At 40.2% G+C, this 20,209-nt stretch overlaps 1 protein-coding gene and 1 long non-coding RNA gene across 2 annotated transcripts; one reads left to right on the plus strand and one right to left on the minus strand.

Annotated features, from left to right (window-relative positions):
* Positions 1 to 306: 306 nt before the first annotated feature.
* On the plus strand, positions 307 to 3,882 carry LOC141608527 (receptor-like protein EIX1). The gene is made up of 3 exons (XM_074427871.1): positions 307 to 3,120; positions 3,502 to 3,609; positions 3,739 to 3,882. The coding sequence occupies exons 1-3, from the start codon at positions 307 to 309 to the stop codon at positions 3,880 to 3,882; spliced, it is 3,066 nt and encodes a 1,021-aa protein (XP_074283972.1).
* A 3,325-nt stretch (positions 3,883 to 7,207) lies between these two features.
* On the minus strand, positions 7,208 to 8,146 carry LOC141609346 (uncharacterized). Its single transcript, XR_012527368.1, has 3 exons — positions 8,085 to 8,146; positions 7,752 to 7,830; positions 7,208 to 7,475 (listed from the first exon to the last, which is right to left on the minus strand). It is a non-coding gene; the product is annotated as an uncharacterized LOC141609346 (long non-coding RNA).
* Between the last annotated feature and the right edge of the window lie 12,063 nt (positions 8,147 to 20,209).

Genomic DNA, 20,209 nt, shown 5'->3' on the forward strand with positions numbered 1-20,209 from the left:
TATTTTCAAAAGTAAAATCGTAAATATAAATTTTATTAAATTTAAATAACGTGTCCCGTGTCCTGAATTTCATGGGATGCCGTGTCTCTTTGTCCGTGTTCGTTTCGATGATATCTAGCCCAAGAGTCCATTATCTCCGTCAAAGTAGACTATGATTAAAATTATGGAGTGCATTCTACTATAAATATATGCACACGACAACCTTCTAATCAATATAAAAAACATTATTGTTACCCAACAAAAAATCAACATAATAAATATTATTCTCGAATTAATTATATTTATACTTGACCATTTTGAATAACAATGAGTTCCCATTTCTTTCGTAGATCATATAAACACCTTCTAATTGTACTCTTCAGTGTTTGGCTAACATACTATAGTTGCCATGCCGGATCATTGGAGGTTAATAAAACCCACTTCCAATGTGTGGAGAGTGAGAGAGATGCTCTGCTTCACTTCAAACAGGGCATTAGTGTTGACCATTGTGGACTCCTAGATTCTTGGGGACACACTCTGGATTGCTGCCGATGGCCCGGAATTCGCTGCGACAACCAATCCGGTCATGTCATTGGTATCAAACTTCGTGGTTCTGGTTCTGGTTCCGATTATTACTATGGCATTGCGGAATCCTACAATCCTTGTTTTGAAGGTACACTCAGTGTTTCCCTTATTAATTTGAAGCATTTGAAATATTTGGACCTTAGTTATAATAATTTCAGTGGGCAATTACCCAAGTTTATAGGTTCACTTGCTAGTTTAGAGCAACTTAACCTCTCCCACTCTGGGTTTTGGGGTGTTATTCCTCAAGAGATCGGAAATCTTTCAAGATTAACATCCCTCGATCTTAATGTTGAATATAGCATGAGGTCGATGGGGGTGGATAACTTGTGGTGGCTTTCGCGTATGAGGTTGTTAAGGGAAGTGGACATGAGTGGTATTGATCTGAGTGCAACTACAAACATCTGGCTCTCTATTGTTAACAACCTACCTTCTTTACGAGAGCTTCGTTTGGTTGATTGTCAATTATCTCAAAACTCACCTTCTTCTCTTTCATATATTAATTCATCAACAACCCTTACTGTCATCGACCTTCATAATAATAACTTGAATGACACGTCAATATTTGAGTGGTTGTTCAACTTGAGTGGACTTGAGACCAACCTTATATATCTTGACCTCTCCTTAAACCCTATGTTTGCTAATAATCTGCAACTAACTTTACATGCTATGAAACTTCTTGATAACTTATGTAGCTTGCAAACCTTGGACATGACAAACACCAATCTCAACTACAAGTTCTCTGACATCCTCCAATCCTTTTCTACATGTCCTCACAAGGCATTAGTGTCTCTAATATTAGGTGGAAACCAAGTTTGGGGCTCGATTTCGGACAGCATTGGGGCATTTTATTTCTTAAAGGAATTAAGAGTTAGAGATAATAATCTGAATGGGACCATTACTCAATCCATCGGGAAACTTACGATGCTCGAGACATTGGATCTTTCTTTTAATTCATTGAATGGAACTCTCACAATTTCCCACTTATCAAACCATTCAAAACTACGTTATTTGGATTTGTCATTGAACAAAGAAGTTGTGGTTAACATTAGTGTTGATTGGATTCCTCCATTTCAGCTCCATACGCTAGTTCTAGGATCATGCAAGATAGGCCCTTATTTTCCAAGATGGATTACAACTCAAAAAAACTTGTTCATGCTTGATATATCCAATGCTAGTATTTCAGACACTATTCCTATTTCCTTTTGGAGCTCGAGCTTGTTGTCGGGAATTGGCTCTCTAGACATGTCTCGCAATATGATTTATGGTATGATTCCAGATGTATCAATCATCTTTAATAACTCCCCTGAAATTGACTTGAGTTACAACTTCTTGGAAGGTGTAATACCCTCATTTCTAAGAAATAATGTATCACATCTATATCTAAACAATAACAAGTTTTCAGAAGGCCTTTTTAATTTATTGTGCTCACACACACAAGTTATCAGAAGTCCTCTTTCCCATCTTGATATATCCAACAACTTCCTTTCAGAAAAGTTTCCGAACTGTTGGAGCTATTTTGATCAATTAGTTAACTTGTATCTAGAGAACAATAGTCTTTGGGGAAACTTACCAACCTCTATGGGTGCGTTAGACCAACTTCAAGGTTTACAGTTGAGTAACAATAATCTATCAGGTGAAATACCGGCTTCCTTAGTAAACTGCAAGTCATTGGCATTTCTTGACGTTGCAAATAACTCATTGGTTGGTCACATACCCCCTAGCTTTGGGCATAGTTTCAGGAATCTTGTCATTCTTAACCTACAAAATAATGGTTTTACCGGAGTCCTTCCTACAAGCTTTTGTGATCTTTCACAACTTCAACTCATGGACCTTTCAGGCAATCACATCTCTGGTACTATTCCAAAATGTTTATACAAACTGGTAAGCATGTCTAATACAGATGACATGTCCTTTGAACAGAGACTTGCCTACAATGATAATACACGCGTGATGTGGAAAAGAAATGAACAGACATTTGGTGCCAGTGATTCATTAGAATTACTTAAAGGCATTGATATTTCCAACAATAAGCTAGAAGGTCATATTCCAGAAGGTATATCAAGTCTCGTTGGATTAGAATTCTTAAATCTATCACGAAACAATCTTAGCGGTTTTATTATGCCAAGAATAGGTCAACTGACCTCTTTGGAGTCTCTTGATTTATCACATAACCATCTTACCGGAGAAATCCCAGCAAGTTTGGCTCAAGTTAGCTATCTAACTACATTCGATATTTCTGACAATAACTTGACCGGGAAGATTCCAGTCGGTACCCAATTGCAAAGCTTTGATGCATCAAATTACATGGGAAATCCCGGGCTTTGCGGAGCACCGCTCCCTACATGTGCTGGAGATGAAGCACCCACCATCGCGCCAAATGGTTACCACAAGCAAGACACGAAAGACGACTTTATGCTGGGACTTTACATAAGTGTTATACTTGGCTTCATCGTAGGATTTTGGGGAGTTTGTGGCACTTTAGTTGTGAAGAGATCTTGGAGACATGCCTATTTCCGATTCTACGAAGATATTAAAGACAGGGTGTATGTTATATGGGTTGTTAACATAGCTAGAGCTTGGAGGAGATCTTAAGGCTAGTTTCTTAATCTTTGTATCCATAAGTGTGTAGTTTACAGCTTCTTTATAATTCCTGATCAATAATGAAGTTTGAATGTTCTTTTCTTTCTTGGAATTGATGTTTGCGATAATAAGTGACCGCATTATATATTTAACACCGGTCACCAGAGTAAAGTCTTGTGTATCCGCTTTCAATATTACCCGTGTTATAGTTCCTTGTTGATAAATTGGCATGTACTCCGTATATGCCAAGGGCTGTCCTATGAAGGTGGTTACCGGTTAGACGATTAGAGTGACCGACCAAACTAAGGTAACGATAGTTCTTGTTGTTAGATTGAGAATTACTCCGTATATGCACAGGGCCATCTTAACAAGATTGAGAATTGCGTAGCTGTCCGATTCCTTAACAGGATTAATCAAATCACTGAGAAAAACAGGTGTACGGATGATAAATTGGCAGGTTGTCATGTATAGCAGCAATAATAGTCTACTTAATCGGAGGAGCTAAACAGTATGGCGTTCAATTCCCCGAGTCAGGCCGCGTGTCCTTATTTCGATTTCCAAAAATAACAGGACAGAAATTTCCAAAAATAACAGGACAGCAATCATATGGATCGTCTGATTGACATAACAATAGCGCTACCAGATGTCCTAGCAACACCAGTGCGCAGATTTGTGACAGCTGAACGATATCAGCTTCCAACAGAACCACGGCGAATTCCTGTGATGGTACAAGCTTGAGTTGCATTCAAAGGATTTTTCCAACCTTTTGAAATGAATGTATCAAAATCTATGATTCGAGCGGAAACTCGAGGCTACAGTTGTATTTATGTAATTATTTGCATTCAAAGGATTTTTCCCAATTGCTAAATAACGTCGATTAAGTATTTTCACATCGTCATTTTATTCCCTGTAAAATCTCATTTCTCTTTTATAATCTAATTCATATTCACTGAACCCTTTTCTCGGAGATTTATTGTTATTTGTTAATTTTAGCTGTGCGTTGGGTAAAAAACCCGAGTCGAAACACAAACTTCGTTCGTCTGAGTAAATGTTAAACATGAGAATTTGTCCAATTTCAACATTACTAGTTGCTCCGCGCCCTACCGGGCGCGGTGCCCCAATTTGGCAAATCGTGTATAAAACCTTATATGGTACCATTTCTAACGTAAACGGAAAGCACCCTACTATGTTCGGTACGTCATGGATAATCTGAAAGCATTAGAAAAAGTGCACGATACAACACAGAGAAGTAAAACACGTCATTAAACATGTCACGAGTATTGTAGGTACGAATAGGCGCGGCTTTTAATACTGTTATTGTCAGTAGCAATTGACACACAAACAACCTGCCTTATACCCGCCAACTAAACTGTAGCCCAAGGAGAAACAAGGAGCTACAAGGATAATGAAAAGTTGCTAGAAAAAAAACTACAATAGTGCTAATGTGTGCACCGGGAAACCACTAACTTTAAAAACTATGAATCTATCTTCCTAGGACATTCCAACAACTGGATAAAAATTTGCACTCCACATGCAGCTTGCTCGACCCATAAGCCCTATTAACGGTCTTGAGAGTCATAATAAATATGAGAATCTGGTTAAAATCCAAAGCATCCAATAGGTCGTTAAACTTCGATTCTGCTCGAACTCGGATGTAATGCTACAAACCAACAATTACATATGAGACGATCAACAAAATAAATGTTTTTCCAAAAAAAAACAATACTCCGTAGCAAGTTTCTTGTTATTTATACTTGTACAAGACCAAGGACTCAAGAAACATTGATTGTGACCATCTTTTTGTAGGCCTATTGTGAATCCATTACGCTGAGACACAAATGAAACTATGATAATAAGTTATAACGTAATAGCAGTTCACAAAAACAACAATCAGCTTAGACGATATTTGTGCATATACCACTGAAACACCAACCCTTTCTTTTAGTCAATATTTATAGTTCATACAAGCACAATGCTAAGTAGAATTCAAAGTGTTAGTGAGTGTCATTGGTAATTTGGTTGAAACAGATGAACTTCCTGCCATAAAGCATTGTTTAGTGTATGATACTCATGATAAAACAATCGATAAAAGATACAGACTTGCCGTCAATTGAATATTCCTGCACCTCATCATTCCACTCTGAACGAAACCAAAACAAATCACAATCAATGTTTATCAGCCATAACAATGGTGAATACCCTTACAAATGGTGAATGGCCTGAAGAATACTTGGAGCATGCAAGTTCATGATGGGATTCACAATAGGCCTACAAAAAGATGGTAACTACATGGGACAACTTCATCTCCCCTCCTTTAATTTATTTATAAGCATCATCATTAAGCCAAACCTCTGTGGTGCATTCCTTCCCACAATCCAAACCTAGGACGGCTAACCATCAGCCTACTCTAAGTCCGCAAAACCTCCAAGGACTCTTGTGTTATACTCCTTTTAAATTAAAAAACGCTTCTTTCTATCTCATAAAAAAACACCGATCCAACTATTTTATCATTCGTTACTCTCATCGTTCTCCACCACTGAACCACTATGGTTCTCAGCTACCCAAGCACGATACACCCCAAAAACAAACCACTGAGTCAGAAATCTCAAAAATAACATATACTCACCATAAAATCCCCAATCATCACGTTAAAGCAACCACCCAAAAACCATCACTGAACATTAAACATCACTACTCGCCATAATACGCCATCATAAACTGCCAAGAACAACCCTTAACCACCTTAATGAACCACAGATTCCCCTCATTCACCATGGCTATCTAGGTCCAAGCGAAGACCTCAAAACAAACTAAAACCTAAAAGACACGACACCCATAATCAAATCCCTCACATCTTCATAAACCCCAAACGCCGTCGCACTCCTGTTCTAAGGCATTATCTCTTTTATCATAGTGTAGTCTTTTAATATTGTAGATATTCTTCTATGGAATTTTATGGCTCAAAATCATGCTTGTAACACGGCTAACATCTAGTTGCATTAGGTTAGATTAGTTCTTGAAATATTTGTAGAACTTGTTGTCTAGTTATTAATGAAAAGCTTGCATTTCATTAACCCAAATCCTGTAATTTTGTCGCCTACTTCTATGCATCAGTAGTCGTTCCTCAATCTTCCAATTTTGCATTTTTGAAGTAGAGTGTAAGGTACAAGTTGGCAAACATTAAAAAGAACGAAGTAAAGTTTATATTTATCAAGGTCATATCCCATGTAGATTATAAACCCCTCATTGGCAATAGTAATAATCCTTTAGTTGAGACGTCTTATATTACATTATATGTTACAGTCCTACAACAATCAATCACAAGTTCACTCAAAATGACACAACTTCTTCAATCGATAGTCTAAAAAGGGGGGAGGTATGACCTTAAAAGAACGGCTTTGTGGAAATCTAGATATCAATTTTCTAACCTAGATACATATATTATGTTAAATTAAATGGAATAAGCTACGTCAAACAAACCAAAAGGGCAAGTAACCCTATACCGCAGGAAAATATGCAATTAGAGATACAATAGCAATCTATGGTCAACCAAGCGAGATTGGGCAGCTAGATGACTTCATGTCCCGATACCAGACATACGACAAACAAACGGAAGAAAGAATTACGTTTAATAGCCTGGAAATTAAAGCTGAATTTGCATCGCTCATTTACCGAACTACAAAATAATATTGAGTTGTTCACTAAACAATAATCAGTACTCCTATTATCTCTACGAATGAAAGTAGGGAACAAAAATGGAATCCCAAATTAGGTGAAACTACAAGTAAATAGAAGGAAGAGAGTCAGAGAAGGCAGAGTAACCAGATGGGTAAAGAGCCAACAAGGTAGAGATGGTCGGGACTCGAAAACGCAAAAAATCGTGGTGCTACTAAATATGAAAAATCAATGCAAATTTCCCCTCCCAGCTCTTTTCGTTCTAAGAATCCGCAAAATCACAGTCCTCAAAATGCAGAAATTAAACAAAAAAAGAAGCACAGTCAACAAAGTTAAACTCATTTAAAAGACCAATCTAAAATTCTAAATCCTAAATGTATGTCAAAACCAGTACAAGAACTAAAAAAACTGAAACTGCACGCAGCACGACATAACGCGTCTGAAACAATTAGAAAGAGTGGCTATTGCAAATGACATAATTTAGGCGAACATGCTTCACCTAGAAATTGAGTTAAAACAAGCTGTAAATAATTAAAACTCAAGTGCAATACCTCAAAAATTGGTTTTCATTGCTCTGGATAGTGTGCCTCATCACACCTTTCCAAGCCTCGGGCCGCCTACACAATGCAATCTTTTCAAACTCGGTCCTTAAATACCTACCAAACAATATACAATGACGAACATAGTCATCAACACCGGGTTGATCATCTTCGTGAGGTGTTCTGAAGTCATATAATTGGCACTTACGAAGCTATTGGCAGCTTGCAGAAGACCTCAACCAAAATATTGAGTACAATTACCAATTGACCGCAGTGCAGCTTATTATCCGTATCAAAACTAAAAGCAAAAAAAAAGTTTGCTCTTTGTTATGACTCATCTTACTGATGCTAATTGTAAGTGTCAGCATTAGCCTATTGATTCTAACTACTTACTTTTAACTCATCTTACTAAAGCTGAATTTTGCTGCATACAAGGAGATGGTAGACAAAGCCGGGAATTGAAGATCCTAACCTGTAAAATCCAATCGACGGAAATCGATCATAAATGAGGAAAAACAGGTCAAGATCCGGAACAACCATACTTTCTGTAAAAGAGGAATTAAATTCAGCAACCAATTTGATACCTAATTAAACGAGCATAACTAACAACAAAATACTCAACCAAAACCATTTCATTAAAAAATGCATCAATTATTATGTGTTGCACGGCCCATACGTGTTTTGTCAAGTCACTGAACTAAAGTAGATGGTAATGAAGTTCAATACCTGCTTGAGGAAACCAGCACCGAAAACACGAGTGACCTTCAACAGGCCTTTGATACAAAAAAGCAAAGTAATCACCAAGATGCCCATCTCTAATTATTTGTGCTTCCTGAAAAGCGTAACAAACGAACTTACAGAAACAAATTCAATTGTCATTATAAATCATCAAACAACTAAACCAAGTAAACAAACTTTCGACTATAGTCTCGGTCGTTACCTCTTCAGCAGAAGTACTATGATCAAGTAAGCTGCAAAGCTGCTAAATAACATCTAACCTCATCCAAACCTCAAACTCATACAATGATTCCTCATTAATCCTTTCCAAATCATGATCAACCTTACCAAGTCTAAGATCAGGCTCCTTAATTCTCCTTTTCAACCGTGTTTGTTGGTGTTGTGAGAAGGATGTCATGCCCCCGGGTGCTGAGAAACAACAAGGAAGCTCTATTAATTGACGAGGAAACAGGGAAGAATGAATATAACCCACTAACTTATTTCAACAAATAAGAAATAGGCTCATAAAACAAGAACCAATATCATACAACACACACAACAGCGGTACTATTAATGAGCCAATAGTTGATATTTTAATTCGACATGGCAAGCAACCGAAACTAAAGATAATTAGCGCAGAAAAGCCCCTCAAACAGCAATTTACATGCCTAGTGAACCCCCAAAAAGGAAACCATATTCCTGTTCCATGTAACTCATCCCATGGTGTAGTGATACAGTGGTAGGACATATTCCAAAGTCCAGAGAAAAATAAAAGCAGAAGAACCCACCCAGCACAGAACCAGCTAATCATAAACAAGTAGTGTGTGTGTGTGTGTGTATATGTGTGTGTGTGTGTGTGTGTGTGTGTGTGTGTGTGAGAGAGAGAGAGAGAGAGAGAGAGAGAGAGAGAGAGAGTGACAAAGAGAGAGCCATGAGGTATTCTTTATCTTACAATATCAAGCTTAAGCACTTGGCCTATTTCACAACGAATAAATAAAAACAAAAAACGTACGGGACAAGAAGAATCTGTCCATTTTGAGATGCAGGAGTAGTGGAAAAAAATGATTGCAGATGGTTGTGAGGATTCCTCCTGCCTCTTGATCTAACCTCTCTGCAAAAGAGGTAGGATGACCATAAAATACAGTAGTTCCATACCAAACAAAAACACAATAGAGCACCCAAATGACAACAGAGACAAATAATTTAGAGAAGCATACCCAAGCAAACTGGACATGTTGGCTGCTCACTTGAGTTCAGAAGAGAAGGTTGTGCATGTTCGATTGAGCCAGTGTATTAGACATCGATTATGAAAAGCACGTCACACGAGGCTGACTACATAAAAATCCAGTTAGGTTTCTAATAACCAATGAAATTATCATTATGCGTGAATCGTGATAGAAACAGTTGTAGTAATATAATACCATAATTGGAGAAAACAACCTCAAGAGAGGAAAAGCAGTGCCTATTGAAATGCTTGTGGAATTCATCTATAGAGTACTGGCTGTCAAACCTGATGGGAACAATATATTTTTCTCCCATTCTATCGCTCCTAAACACAGTAATATGAGTTAGCGGCTCGTTCAAAACAGAAGGGGATTACCAGTCTTTTTGGTCAAATAAAGACGTACAAGAGACTTCCTCACCTCAAAATTCGCATTTCAAGCATGTGATGGACAAAATAATCGCAAAATCGGCAAAAATCTACATATGTCATGTTATTTGGCACTCCAATAACACGTACAAGAGGCTTCCTCTCCACCTATAGGGCACCAAAATGGTTAGTTAGACTCCCACAAATATACCATTGATTTAACTCAATAAATAAGCATCTTGAGAACCTTAATATTCTAACATTTAAAAGAGAAGAATTAGGGGCAACAAATTTCAAAAGAAGATAAGAAGAAAAAGTAAATAAATAACATGATAAAGCTAACGCGTTCGGTAATCATCTTTGAGATTTGCAAAGAAGCTAAAAACAACACTTATAACCACTTACAGACAAAGGCAATTTCTTAGAAGGCGAAGGAAGCAAGAACGGTGAATGTAAATTGTAACGTAGGTGAGCTACTTGAGGCGAAATTCACATCATAAAGTTATACGCATTACATGGTTCGAGACAGACATTAAAGTAAAAAGATGATATTCCTTTAAAGACTCCTAAGCCCCTTTGAAGGAAATGGGGCGGAGAAATACCATTTCTTGTGACTGATTAGCAGATAGCTTAAAGAGGAAAATTAAGGGAATTATTTTTCCTCCTCCAAGCCAAATCGAAACTCTTCCACTATAGAGAGGATTTGGAGGAAAAAGTAGTAAAAAAACTCCCTCGTGACATCACCCTTACCCTCCCTTCCTTTCCTTCCATCCACCTCCCATCTTCGAACTCGTTCAAGGAGACCAAGCAATTAAACCTCAGACAGCCGAATATAAATCTTTCAAAAAAACATACTTCAAACGGTGCCAAAAGAAGAAGAAAAGGGAAAAGAAAAGTACTATTGGAGGCGAACAGGTATAAATTTGTGCGTAATACCAAGATGAAATAGTAGACTTTCAAGGGTAAAAGGGCGATGAAATTAATAGAAAAAAAATTAAATATAAACTAATAGTAATCAGATGAATACTTGCCTTTGTGTCTCTCTTTCAATCTTCTACACAACTTCGTAACTACCTGAACAATAACAATTGAACATAAGGTCAGTACCCTTTGCACCAACCCCAGCTTTAATGTTTCTTGTTAGAAGGCTTTTATAGTTTTATGTGAACATGCAATCAACATAAAGCGTTGTCTTAGACATTGATATTGTTATCTAAGTGAAATGTCGGATACCGTAGAGATCCAGCATAGAAATACACATTATAAGTAGTAAAGAATGGGCAGGTAAATAACATAATATCTTAACGGGCACAATTCCGTAATTGATAGCGCTGGTATCAACACCAGTAAAAGAACATGCCTTGTAGTGAGCATTGGCTACTTTACGCCCAAATGATTTGTCAACTCCTATACTACAATGGTATGGCCCCTGCTTACAACAAACCACCAAATTCAACATCAGTTTGAGCATCTGAGTATATCTCATTGTGAAAGAAACCGCGAAAAAATAAAAGCAGTCCAAAATCACACCGAAAACCTTAGATAAATACATTCAAAGCGAAAATATCAAAATATTAACCAACATCGTCATCGCACCGTAATCGTCACAGATGCAGCCATAGCCAACATCACCGTTTTGAGAGTTTATGCCCCTTAGTCCCCTTCCTTTTTATCTATTTTTAAAAAACCACAGAACATAAATAAATTAGAGAATTCTCGCATAAACTCACTTGAAATCAAGGAAACGTAATGCTAACCGTACTTAGGGCCTACCTCATTACTGCCCCCACTTCTACAAGCAACCTTCGCGCCTTCTAAATCCTCTTCGTTGCCATCATAGTAACTGGACTCCACCAAACAACTTAGGGTGGTTGTCATTGGCACTAACAACTGCAACAACAGCCCCAAAAGCGCCATATATAAGCACTAATCAGAGCAGGGAATATAGGGACAAACAGGGAATTATTAGTTCGAGGAACAAACAATTTAGGGCGGTCCTATCATTCAAATTCTCCACTCCAAGGACCTACTATCGCACTTATAAACAGATGGCAATAAAATCAGCCCCAAACACAGTTGAAGTGGATTAAATAAATCTGAAGAGTAAAAAATTAACGGACAATTATAGTTGTGGTAATCTAAAACCATACTTGCGGCGGACCCATTCAACAGATAATAACAACAGGCGTTGTGTCCCGTGCCCAAAGCATCAACCGGTGATGAACTATCTTCCTTCGGGTTCTCCACCCCCAGGACCTGCTATCGGAATTAAAACAGCGCAAATATGAGAGCTGAACAGAAGGACAACAATGTTAAGCTTATTAAAGCACAAGATCACGTATAAGCAGAAAACAATTTCAAACCCAGACACCCCCAAAGTGCCATACCTAGCAACAACGACCTCAGTCCCGGTACAACAACTCAAGCCTCAGTAGATAGCATTGATAGTCCTGGAAAACAACAATAAATAGGCTGGTAAATCGCTCACCTCTTAGAAGTTATAGGAAAATTTCCCTCTAATTAAATGGTAACCCAACCCTATTGATATTCAGCGAGAAAGACAACATTAACCAAAACACAAATCTACCAACAACCCATTACCATCTCTTGAGGAATACAGACAAACTCGACCCTTTAACCCGACATAAGAATAGCCAACAACAAAATTACTTAAGAAACAATAATAAATAGCATGTATAATCGCCCACCTCTTAGAAGCTTAGGGGCCGGGATTAAGAGCATCACTCACTAATTAAATAAGAGCCAAAACCTATCTAAGGAAAGCTCCCCAGCAGAAATAACCTACCTGTCTAAGGAACCAAAGCACAGTCAACCGTATAGAAGTATAGAAGTCCGGAACTGCCGCAAACAAATATTAATGAGCCTCTGGAAGAAGTATGTTCCTGGAAATGCAAGAAGCCGATATAAACAGAAACACAGATCACACAAATTTACCTTTTTAAAGAAAAGGGATAAAACAACCTGAGTGAACAAATACCGAGTCATAATGTACATCACACACATCCCAAAACGCCACCAACGACACCCTCATGTCCGTACCCTACCACACATACCAAAAATTGTCGGAGGAATTCCAAGTAAGGGCTGTAATTACCTTATACACCGAGCACCGTATTCCACGACAATTGCAATCACAACAAAGTCAACCCATCTAAACATAAATCAATAAAGTTAAAGGCAACAATGCTGATTATATAGTATTATAAAGAGTATTTAGCACCAAGATAATAGTGGTGATAGGAGAAAGCAAGAGAAACTAATAACAACAATATTAACGCCATGCCAATACTAATAACACCACAAGACTTGCTGCAAAATTATAATTTTAGAAAACCCTAAGAATTATACCCTCATACGAACGAACGTAAATTTGACGAGATCAAATCAAACCCAGATCAAATCACATGAAATCACAATGCCCAGATGATAAAAACTATTAAATTTACAATCTTTGGAACAAAATCAAATAAAAAATCATGAAAAGTAATTCAGAATCAATTAGAAAAAAGAGTGAATACTTTTGAGGAGATTTACAATTAGGGTTGCTAGGTTTTGGGAGAGCATTAGAGGAGTGAGGTGAAAAGTGAGGAATGATGAGATGAGAATGAATGGAGTAGAGTGAGCAGAGAGTAATTAAAGTTGTGGATGTGAGTGCACTAAAAATGGAGGGCAGCGATCTCAGAGGCGAAGCTAGTGAGTAGCAAGGGGTAGCGCCGTAGCGGTTGCTACCCCCAAACCCAGAAAAACCAGAAAAACAAAAGGAAGAAGATGAGTCTCGCTACCCCAGTGTATTACAAATATAAGATTAAATAGGACTAATATGTTAGCATCATCATCTAAGTGGTGCAGTGGTATAGTCTTGTGCTTGTGGCTTTATGGCTTTCTTCACGACCACTCGAGTTCGACCCTCCTTGGAAGCAATTTTTCATTTTTTTGGCTTACTGAGGGATACTGTTGCAATTGCGTTCTTATTTCCATGATTTTATATATTGTTTTATTACCAATAATTTATACTTAGTGTGAGTACTATCTATTATATACAAATATATTATTTCACAAATTATTAATTGGTACTCCCCCGTTTCAATCATTAATTTACATGTTTAATTTTGTGAGTGATATTTTAATCCCCTCCCAGTCGATTGAGACAAATGATGTACGAAGTATAAATTTTTTTGTTATACAAGTTGTCACCTTTGTTAATAACACTTAATGGTATACGAATTGTTCACGTATATAACGGTCGGTCACTATAAGCGCTAAACTAGTAGGGTCTTAGGGTCAGGCGCAATAAAAAAAACCTCAAAGCATAAGTGCGAACACAATTCATTTTCTGAAATTGAAAAATACAATTATTCTAACAAAACTACGTTCATTTGTGTATTTCCTAAGAGATCGAAGAAATGTTACAAAAATTTCGCTACCCCATATATTAAATCCTGCCTTCGCCCCTGAGCGATCTAAAGCGAAAAATCAACGAGAGAGGGGGAGACTTGGGTGGTACTGTTCATAGCTACAGTACCACCAAGTCCTCTCTTTTTAAAGGGTAGAGATTGTAGTTAAAACTTGGAGAAAAGAGGCTGCTAGTATTATGCAGTTAGTCTTGCCAAAGACGGGTCGGAGTAAGTATTAGGTAACATATCAATCATGCAATTTGTAGTCAATGGGTCAATGCATCTACCAATAAGTCATCAGAATGAATTTACACCTATTTGATGCTGATGTTTCATTGACTACAAGTTTGATTTACTGTACGTTATTTCAACATCTACCCAACTTGTTTAGCATATAGCCATAATAGTACGAGTAATATAGTACTCCGGTATTTAGACTTGGCAAACGGGTCAATCGGTCAGATCCAGGTCAATTCTACTCGAGTTTGTAAGAAACGGGTCGAGTTCGGATCGAGGAGGGATTATTATCAACTCTTTTAGCCATATCGGTTCGTCTGCGACAATATCGGGTCAAGTTAGGCCAAGTCAGGTTGGATTATTTGAGTCGGGGCAGTTTTGATAGGTCTAATATTTGGCTCTGTTTGGTAAAACTGACTGAAAAGGTACCTGAAACCTGAAAAGGTACCTGAAACCTGATAAGGTGAATGAAATTAAAAAGGTACCTGAAAAGCTAGCTGAAAATTGGAAACTGATAAGATAACTGATTAATTGTAAAGTGTTTGGTAAAACTAACTAAAAAGGTAACTGATTTTTTGTAAAATGACATAAAAGGACATTAATAATTATAATAAATTAATTTAAATAAAGGGTAAATATGTAATGTAGAACATTTCACCTACCTGAAACTTTAAAAAGGTACCTGGAATAGCTTTTCATTTCAGGTACCTGAAAAGTCATTTCAGGTACCTGAAATTACTTTACCAAACAGCACTAGGTAAAACAACTACCTGAAATATTAGTCAAATCAGGTTGTTTGGTCAAATCAGGTACCTGAAATACCTTGCCAAACATAGCCTTAGCATTCCATAATTTTCTCTATTAGAAATAAAGGAGAAAAAGGATTACGCATCTGAGGTAGTACTTCAGATCTTGTAATTTTTAAGCATATACACATTTTTTCTGAGCATATTACCATTTATAAATATAGTTTTTTGAGCAATATTATATTTTTTTAGTGTAATATTTTAGTAAATGTGCTTAAAAACTTTATACTAAAGCAGAATTCAAAAACATTAAAATAAAACTTAGAAAATAAATAATAAGAGGTATTACCTAAGATGTATAGTCTTATAACTGAAAATAAAGCATAATTCTAAGATTATCTTCAAACTTCTCTGCTTCAATGCTTAAGAATATGACACCAATTTCTAGGTCCCTCTCTATATTTGTGTTTATATTATCATGTCACATCTAGATACTAGTATTATGTTTACTATTCTACCAAATAGTGTAATTGATAAAACTTGGGACTAAACGACCTTTTTCTGCATTATATAAACCAGGCATCACATTAGAATTCCCTGTTACTAAGAGAATAAAAACTCTTAGTAGTTTTCTCGCCTAATAAAATCATATTTATTAAACGAACAACCACAGTGTTGAGTTGTCAGCATGTGGTTGAAAGTTCATTTTTTTTGTTTTATTTTTAAAAGGTGGCCCACAATCCTCATGTTCTCCTATAACTTTTTATTTACAAATCAAGCAATTCTTATTTTTTTAATGTAGTCCAATATCAATAAGTGACCTTTTAAATTACCCATTAATTAACTTGAATAAAATAAGAATTAATAACCTATATTAATGTAAAAATAACAAAATCAACAACTGATATAATACAATCTACAAATTTATTATTTGTATCTGATGGGGCATATTCTGCACCGCTGACCAAGTCAACATATTGAGCAAGGTCAAAGATATCCACAGCAAGTCAACGACTTCTGCAGCCTAGCCGATCGACCCATCGGCTGTCGGCTGGTCTCGGCATGACAACCTGCCCGGTAGGGACACATACCCGCGTACTCACATCCAAGACCCCTCGGCGGTGAGTCAACAGGGCCCGCCGGCCTGCCATAGGTCCCTCGGCCGAGGGGTAGATCAGTCTTTCCACCTGCTAGCCACTTGGCCACTTGGCCACTACGTGACAAAAGGTGAAAGCCTATAAATACTCCTCAACCTTCATTGAGGAAAGGATCCAACTAATCCACAACTAAACCTAAATACACTATTCATCTGGTAATATCTTCCTTATCTCTCTACAATATACATTGAGCCAAGTAACAACTTACCCCTTAAGTTTACTGACTTGGGCGTCGGAGTGAGTACGCTTGGCACAAAGCCAAGCCCTCAGTTCGTTCATTGTTGCAGGAGAGGCCGAGAGGAACGATTAAGACCAAAGGAGAATCCAACTCAAGACATCATTCAACAAGCCACGGGTGGTAACTATACTTGCTCTGGAATTACACCCGGAACAATTGGCGCCGTCTGTGGGAAAAGATACTAGAAGCTAGTCACATTCATTCCCAAACAAAAAAAAAGACAACAAAAACCCACCCAAAAAGCTAAGAAGATGTCAAAACAACAAGACGCAGTCGTGACCGACGAAACCGCATTCTACCAAGATGATACTTTCAACAATTCTGGAGTCGTGCAGCCCTCCACCGGCGGAGTAATCCAACCGGAGTTCGGGATGCCAATAATACCAGACACGCCGCTAACCGCCAACCAGGTCACCATCATGGGACATGTGCTTGACGTAGCAAAACTGAAAATGGTCCTGGACTTAATTAGTAATACGCCTACTCACACTGTCACGCCGACAAGAGCGGCGGAAACCGTCCAGGAGACCAGGGCCCAAAACGTGACTCCGAGAAATTTGAACGGAGCACTGGGAGAAGCTGACCCAGCCAAGTCGCCGGGGGAGCCCAAAGTGGGCGTGGTAGACCTAAGTCCTTCCCGCACTCATGGGAGGACAGCGTCCCCGCAACACGAACGAGGCTTACCCCAAAGGAACCAGAGGAGTCCGACTCAGCAGAGTTGGAGAAGAAGTCCGAGTCGAAGAAGGAGTCCTTCCCGCTACGAGGAAAGGAGCCGGATTAGGAATGCGAGGAGCCGATCGCCGCGTGTCGTTCGACACGTGGTCAGACAGCCCCTCAACGCCTACGTCCTAGAAATCCAGGTGCCAACCAAGCTCAAGTTGCCACCCCTATCATACAAAGGAGATAGTGATCCAGCCGACCACGCTGAGGCTTTCGAGTCTTACATGTCGGTATGGGAACAGCCCGATGAGGTATGGTGCCGAGTTTTCCCAACAACTTTGCATGGGATGGCTCAAAGTTGGTACAAAGGGCTTCCCGACGGCTCGGTATACTATTACGCCGACCTAAGAGACGCCTTTCTAGCCCAGTACTCTTGCAACAAGAGAAGGGCCGTGGAGACATCGGACCTCCTAACTATCAAACAGGAGGGGGGCGAGTCTCTACGAAGCTATGTGAAGAGGTTCGATGGAAAGGTCCAGCAGATTCGAGAAATTAATCCCGAACTGGCGGCCTTGCGGCGATGAAGGGCCTCCCAAGGGGAGACTTAAAAAATGAGCTCATCAAGTGCGGAGGCCTGAGCTTGGATGCCGCCAGGAGGATGGCCGACCAGGCCATCAAGGTAGAAGACTATCACAAGACATGGGTAGGCCCCAGCGAGGCCGAGCCCTCCGAAAAGAAGAGCCACCGGGAGGACAACCCGGATGAAAGACGCCGTGACAGCAACGGGTCACGGTCCGATGACAGACGCCGTGAGAATAATAGGTCACGGTCTGACAAACCTGCCAGGAAACAGGACTCGACAGGCGCCGGGTGGAGTTCGGGAACGTACCACCAGAGGCGGTATAGTGATAAAACCCCTCTCGTCGTATCAGCCGCCGAGGTCTTCGCCCTGAGCAAAAACGAGGGCCAGAAGTGGGAGAGACCCCCCAAGCCAAAAAGTGACGGTGACACGAGCCAAGATCTTTGTGAGTACCACGGCCACACCGGCCATTTAACCAACGACTGCCGGCATCTGAAGAATGCCATTGAAGAGCTGATCCGGAAGGGGAGCCTCGGCAAGTACGTTGCCAAAGGCCAAAAGACTGACGCCGACAGTTCAGGTAAGAAATCCGTCTTCGAACGGATAGGAGTGATCCATGTTGTCATCGGGGGCAACGAGAACGGAGGGTCCGCTCATGGGCACAAACGGCACCTGAACGAGCTATATCAGGCCATCAACTTTGTGCCCAACACAGCGATCCCCGCTTCCAACATCCCCGATATAACCATTGGAAGGAAGGACTACGAAGGAGTCATCTCTCCTCACAGCGACCCACTTGTAGTCAATTTGGACATATCCAACCACCTAGTCAAGAGGTACCTGATTGACACAGGCGCGTACACGAACATCATGTTCAGGGAGTGCTTTCTCAGCCTCGGCCTGAAAGTCAAGAACTTGAGCCCCTGCACCAACCCACTATACAACTTCTCTGGGGCCGGCCTGGTACCACTGGGATCAATCAGACTCCCGGTGACATTCGGTGAAAAGAAGGCGGCCAAAAATGTCCTAGCCGAGTTCGTGGTCATCGACGGCTCGTCCGCCTACAACGTTCTCATAGGCCGAGTCACCCTGAGTGAGGCTGACGCAGTGATGTCCATCCGGGCCCTAACACTGATGTATGTCTCGGACCGGGGGGAAGCGCATAAGCTCGTCTCCAAAGACGAGAATGACGAGGTGGTCAACGTCCAGATAGCCGCCAGAGGATGCAACATGCAATCCCTCAAAGTGGCAAAGAAATCAGAAAAAGGGAAAAGTCTATCCTTACAACAGGAGGGCGACCTCATAGATGTAACTAGCGGCTGACTAGGATGGTGTGCCTTTGATAGGCCATTAGGACGCTGGTAATCTCGGGAATACTCTATGTAGCGGCGGAGGTGTCCAAAACAGTTGTGGGCACCCCGACGCATGTTTTTACCTAATGAAAAATCGTCCAAGTCTTCCATCAAAATGTTCATTTTCCCCCTAGTCACTAGGAAGCGTGAGACGCCACTCACACTATCATACCGACAAGAGCGGTAGTCTTTATCGATAGCGAGATGTCGGCTCACACTTTGTCATACCGACAAGAGCGGCGATCTCCATGAAGAAATAGGCGCCGTCGCAGTCACCCCAGTAGTAGACGCCACGGCGATCACCCCAAGAGGTTTGCCGCCGTCGCAGATCCTCCAAGTGGTAGACGCCACGGCGATCTCCATGAAGAAATAGGCGCCGTCGCAGTCACCCTAAGTAGTAGACGCCACGGCGATCACCCCAAGAGGTTTGACGCCGTCGCATCACTCCAAGTGGTAGACGCCACGGCGATCTCCATGAAGAAATAGGCGCCGTCGCAGTCACCCCAAGTAGTAGACGCCACGGCCATCACCCCAAGAGGTTTGACGCCGTCGCAGTCACTCCAAGTGGTAGACGCCACGGCGAGTCTCCATGAAGAAATAGGCGCCGTCGCACACCCCAAGTAGTAGACGCCACGGCGATCACCCCGAGAGGTTTGACGCCGTCGCATCACTCCAAGTGGTAGACGCCACGGCGATCAATAACAAGAAGCAGATCTTTGGCTCACACTTTGTCACACACACCGACAAGAGCGGCAATCACCACCAGAAGCGGACACCTCGATGGTAACGACCAGCGCGGTGATACTGCAAAGCGTTCAAAATGCCTCAGAAGCGTTAACACGATTGAGATACGCACTCTAGACCGCCTCGGCCAAGCCGAGGCGGAAACAAAAGAGACACTCAATTAATAACGTAAGGAGACAACCCAGACGAAGACATAGACGCTAAAGTACAATTGAGACGCTCAAATACTAGCGCAAGAAAAAGAAGTGAGGTGAAAACCTCGGCCAGGCGGAGAGCGAAGAAACGAACTCTTATTAAAAATGTTCAACGAATTACAAGAAATTACAAGGATAAGCCAAAAGACAAAAGGTTACAGATATCATCTCCCTATGTCTGTTGTTGCTCGCCATCAGCAGCAGTAGCAACACCTTCTTC

This window comes from Silene latifolia, chromosome 10 (assembly GCF_048544455.1).
Source record: "Silene latifolia isolate original U9 population chromosome 10, ASM4854445v1, whole genome shotgun sequence".
Classification (NCBI taxonomy): Eukaryota; Viridiplantae; Streptophyta; class Magnoliopsida; order Caryophyllales; family Caryophyllaceae; genus Silene; species Silene latifolia.